This window comes from Nerophis lumbriciformis, linkage group LG27, assembly GCF_033978685.3.
Source record: "Nerophis lumbriciformis linkage group LG27, RoL_Nlum_v2.1, whole genome shotgun sequence".
Lineage (NCBI taxonomy): Eukaryota > Metazoa > Chordata > Actinopteri > Syngnathiformes > Syngnathidae > Nerophis > Nerophis lumbriciformis.
In genome coordinates this window covers 10,182,507-10,188,246 of record NC_084574.2, presented here as the reverse complement: position 1 = coordinate 10,188,246, position 5,740 = coordinate 10,182,507, and the positions used below count along the sequence as shown (strand labels likewise).

At 41.2% G+C, this 5,740-nt stretch overlaps 1 protein-coding gene across 1 annotated transcript; it reads right to left on the bottom strand.

The window, feature by feature from the left end:
* Window positions 1-275: 275 nt before the first annotated feature.
* Window positions 276-829, bottom strand: LOC133624375 (fatty acid-binding protein, heart-like). Its single transcript, XM_061987863.1, has one exon. The coding sequence runs from the start codon at window positions 793-795 to the stop codon at window positions 391-393; it is 405 nt and encodes a 134-aa protein (XP_061843847.1). The 5' UTR covers window positions 796-829; the 3' UTR covers window positions 276-390.
* Between the last annotated feature and the right edge of the window lie 4,911 nt (window positions 830-5,740).

Sequence of the window (5,740 nt, the reverse complement as noted above, 5' to 3'; positions counted from 1 at the left end):
CTGGACCCTGGCTACTAGGTTTTTCTGATTTCAAAAGTTGGCAGGTATGCATACATATACACACAGGGTCCATTGCCAGGGTTAATGTGGTCAACATATATAAAATAAAAACTAAATAAGATAAGGCTCAGAATGGTTTCTTAACAAAACCTTTTTACATATATAGTGCTTTTTTTGATTGATTGATTGAGACTTTTATTAGTAGATTGCACAGTACAGTACATATTCCGTACAATTGACCACTAAATGATAACAATTGTTGCGCTTTGGTTTTATTCAAGGATTCCCAATGCAAACAATTTGGATTTAGGGGCAAAAAAAAAAAAAAAACACTTTTATTGATCTCATTAAACTGAGCCTGTCGTCCACTGGCGGCAGCACCTGGAGGAGTTACGCCTCTTTTACGTACGTCCGCACCGCCACCACATCTCCCATGATGCACTTGGCTATTAATTTGTCATCCGTTATTTCCCTCTCGATACGCGTCTCCTTTCCATCCCAGCTTTGTTTCTGCACAAGTTTGCCATTTTCCAAGCTGAACACGGTCTTGGTCTTCCTGTCATCCGCGGTGGTCTCGTCAAAAGGTTCGTTCAGCTTGAACTTGATCTCGGACGTCTTGAAGGCGCTCTGCGTCTTCAGGCTGTCGTTGCCCTTGTCGTCCACAGTCACGCTCAAATTGGGCTTGGTTTGATTCCCCACCTGCCGGATGGCGAAACCAACACCGATTGCTTTCATGTAGTCGTCAAAGCTCTCGCTGGAGACCATCCTCCACGTCCCGACAAATTTCTCAACCATGTTTGCAGTGTTTTTTTTTCGAGAAATGCTAGTTTCCTTCCCTGACAATGACGACATTGACATAGATTCCATCCGTTTATCTCCCATGTAACTATGCTTTTAATTTTTTACTAGCTTGCTCAAAGAGGGGCGTATTTTAGAAGTGTTGTACAAGTGATAAAGATCTTTTTAGAAGATCTGAAGGGGGAATTGTCGGAGGCAGATATTTACATATATCCGAATTTAAGTGTTATTTCTTTTATTTCATAATCATATTACAAAACAGCTCGTGTTTTTCTTCCAATTGTGGTCTTTTGGTTTGATTGAATGTTCTATGCTGGACTGGTCTCAATGTATATGCAAAGCTTTGCAAATATATTACAAAATACCTATTCTGTCTCTGGTGGTTTTTCTACTCAGCTTTTGGTGTCGTAAAGAGCTTGGGAGCGACTTGTGACTTGAATTCCCTGGGAGGAACAACTGGTCCAAAACGCAACACACCCCAATAAGTTTTTCAACTTGTTTAAGTCGGGGTCCACGTTAATCAATATTAAACTGCCTCAAGTTGTTGCTCAGATTAAATAAAATGACAAAACTTTTCTTCTACATATAAAAAGTGCAACATTAAACAGTTTCAAGTCAACTCAGCCTCAGATGAACTTTTCTTCCCCCCCCCCAGCCTGGCTAACTTAGCAGTAAGAGGATGTATGGGCTCATTGTTCTTCCACCATAGAAGTGGGTCAAAATCTAGTTTCTAATGCAATATGGACTTAAATCTGCTGCTATAAAAAACATTTGTTATTGCTTTAGCCCTGCCTGACTCGCTGAGGAGAGGCTGCTTGAATGCGGTGGTGACGCTTCAAATGGGTTAGCATGTTTGACGTGTTGTCAGAAGCAGCTGCTGAACAATGTCGGCAAACCTCCGTCCTCCATTGTTGTATCGCACAGCCAAAGTGTTCCCAAACGGGAGATCTTAACGAGGCAGGAGGGTCTTCCAGCTCATGTTGTCCTAGCCCGGTCGCTGCTAGCATGCCGTGTGTTGTGCCTCGGTGTGCATTGTTTACACAACGTGCGCTACGCTACTTAATATGTCCGTGTGGAAACTCGTTCGGTACACCTCCGAACCAAACCGAAACCCCCGTACCGAAACGGTTCAATACAAATACATGTACCGTTACACCCCTACGATATACCGTATTTTTCGGAGTATAAGTCGCACCTGCCGAAAATGCATAATAAAAAAGGTAAAAACCATATAAGTCGCACTGGAGCCCGGCCAAACTATGAAAAAAAACTGCGACTTATAGTCCGAAAAATACGGTACACTTTAAATTGATATCTGTACATAGCAAGATACAGTAGCAGAAAACGTGTCATTCCATCAACAAAGAGGAAAATATGTACAGTGGAACCTCGATTTATGAACTGAACCGGTTCTTGAACAGGGTTGGTACATCGAAAAGTGTGTATAGTGAAGCAAATTTCTCCAAAAGAAGCAATGTAAATATGAATAATGAGTTCCAGCCTCGACAAAAGTCCACGTTAGTGAACGTTTGTCCACAATATAAAGTCAGGGTTGGTACACCTTTTCCATGGCCACTATTTAACCTCTTAAGGCCCAAGCTGTTTGTTTTCATGCTTTTTTTTATTTCTCTTTGCTATTTGGGCTTATTGGACCCTAATTAGAATAAAAACTAAGAATCATCTTTTGATATGATGTACTTAGTCCATAAGTACACAAACGTGTACTTCATTTTTAGTGACATGCTAATTCTTATTTTTATACTTTTTTTTCCAAATTCCATTGTATGTTATACTCCTCTGACACCACCAGATGGCAGTATAAGTGTCCACATAAATGGCCATAAGACCCCAATTCAGTAGTGTACACTAGGGATGTCCCGATCCAATATTTGGACCGGATCGGCCGCCGATATTTGCCAAAAAATGCGTATCGGCAAGACATGGGAAAATGCCAATCCAGATCCAGTTTTAAAAAAAAAAAACTCCGGTCCGTGTTTTCCAACGCACCGATTTAAATAATACATTCCACTTTTCTGCTGCTCCCTAATTTCCGTTCCGCATTTTCCAGCACACCTTCAACACATCCACAGGTCTGTGGATTCTCACGCAGTTGCTTTTAGCTGCTGGCATTACACGACAGGCTCTTCTCACTCTTTTCTGTGTCTCCCTCTCACAGACAGCGAGCGCACCTTCTTACACACGTCACATACTGTCACGTCATACGTCACATACGTATACGTCCTCTCCCAGCAGAGAGGTAGCAGCATGGCTAACGTTAGCTGTGATACTAGCGCAGCCGCTAAGGTGCGCGCCTGTGCAATTGCGCACAGCAAATCTATGCCACGCACAAAATAAAATAAAAAAATAAGCGCATAACAATTTTCGACACACGGACACGACAGAGAAAACAGTTTTCGTCATCATTGTTCAAATATTGTAACGCCTGCCGAGACGCTTATCTCCGTTCGGTGCCACACGTCCACACCATCAAAATGCAGAGGCAAACATTTCCAGATCAACACCGTATGAAAAAAATAGTGATTTTTTTAGTTGTGATTTCCTTCTCTGCATGAAAGTTTAAAAGTAGCATATATTAATGCAGTATGAAGAAGAATGTTTTAATGTAGACACATAGAATCAACATACTGCTGTGATTATATGCATCAAGTGTTCATTCAAGGCTAAGGCAAAATATCGAGATATATATCGTGTATCGCAATATGGCCTTAAAATATCGCAATATTAATAAAAGGCCATATCGCCCAGCCCTAGTTCAATGATGCCATTTCTGTTTGTCATGTATAATTTTGTCTATTTTGTGTTTATCCTTGAATAAACAGGTCAGTTTCTTGTTACCAACCATTGTGTATTATTCAAACTCCCCTAATTCAGCTGGCTAGTTGTTATCAAGAGTACTAAAACCCTTTTCAACATGATTCTGACAACTAAGTAGGCTAAATAACTTTAAACTTTAATACATGCTCGGATAGGGCGGTATCGGATCGGAAGTGCAAAAACAATATCGGTATCGGATCGGAAGTGCAAAAACCTGGATCGGGACATCCCTAGTGTACGCTATTTTGGAAAGAATAGCTAAAAGGTGCTGTCCACACATGTGGCCACTTAGCCTTTTAAGGGACTTTCAAGATCAATTTTCCAGTTTTTCCCAGTACCCTTCAAAAGGCGAAAACCAGTGTGAATCAATCCATACCCTTGTTGTTTGAGTTCACCAAATGCTGTCTGTAGGAAAAATCTGCTAAAACCTAAGCCTGACATTGAAGCAGCAGTTATCATTAACTGAATGGGGCCTAGAAAATGAAGCAGTGTGACTATTCAATGTCATTGGTGTTTGCAAACGTGTCTCCATTTGTGTTGTTTTTCACATTTCTTGTTCTTTTTCTTACTTACAGCACTCAATGACATAAAACAGCGCGAATTGATTCACACTGTATTTGTGCTTGTAAACTGCATAAAGAGATATAAACCTACTCAGTGGCCTAGTGGCTAGAGTGTCCGCCCTGAGATAGAATAGAATAGAGTGGACTTTTATTATCATTATATTTGCATATAACGAGATGAAGGACTCCAACTTAAGGTGCGGTAGTGGAAACAAATGTGGGATAAAAATAAATTACACAAGAAGTAATAAAGATTAAAAAATAAGAATTGAAACAAACAGACTACTATCCAATAAATAATAAGCAATCCTCTACAATATACAAAATACTGTACAATATACAGAACAAGACAAGAGTACCGGAGTAATAACAATCAGTGTCGGATGTATTGCCCTCGAAGAATAATATTGATCGGTAGGTTCTGAGTTCAAACCCCGGCCGAGTCATATCAAAGACTATAAAAATGGAACCCATTACCTCCCTGCTTGGCCCTCAGCATCAAGGGTTGGAATTGGGGGTTAAATCACTAAAAATTATTCCCGGGCGCGGCCGCAGCTGCTGCTCACTGCTCCCCTCACCTCCCAGGGGGTGAACAAGGGGATGGGACAAATGCAGAGAATAATTTTGCCACACTTAGTGTGTGTGTGACAATCATTGGTACTTTAACTTAGATTACACGCACCCTCAAAATGTCAATTGCACTCATTTATTAACAAAACTGGATAATAAATTAAAAGAAAATATTTTGTTTGTTTCACAACACCTCAGTCACCTGTCATTAAGCATGTCTAGCCTTATAACTGTGGCTATGAAAAGAAATTCACAAAAAGACAAAAGTTAACTTTTTTTTGCTTTCACTGAGGTAGCCAGACAAGTTAAGTAGACAACGAAAATAAAAGAGCAAGAAATGCATACAACCATGTTGTGTAAAAACTACACAATCATTCATATTAACTCAGCTCTAAGTTGTGAAAAAGGTTACAAATGATACATTACATGACCTTCACAGTACAAACAAGTCCAATAATGGACTAATAATTTCCATCCAATGTTCATTAAAACGGCAGCACGGTGGGAGAGGGGTTAGTGCATCTGCCTCACAATACGAAGGTCCTGAGTAGTCTTGGGTTCAATCCCGGGCTCGGGATCTTTCTGTGTGGAGTTTGCATGTTCTCCCCGTGACTGCGTGGGTTCCCTCCGGGTACTCCGGCTTCCTCCCACTTCCAAAGACATGCACCTGGGGATAGGTTGATTGGCAACACTAAATTGGCCCTAGTGTGTGAATGTGAGTGTGAAAGTTGTCTATCTGTGTTGGCCCTGCGATGAGGAGGCGACTTGTCCACCTTCCGCCCGATTGTAGCTGAGATAGGCTCCAGCGCCCCCCGCGACCCCAAAAGGGAATAAGCGGTAGAAAATGAATGGATGGATGTTCATTAAAACGACAACCTCCTGGCATGATGGACCGATGCACCACTGTCCTCTTGGGGGCGACACATACAGCTCTGGCATGACAACAACCTAATGTAAGGGCTAATGTAAGATCA

What these genes read in the sequence shown, in the direction of transcription:
- LOC133624375 (XM_061987863.1), bottom strand. Translation starts at nt 795, where the DNA reads ATGGTTGAGAAATTTGTCGGGACGTGGAGGATGGTCTCCAGCGAGAGC.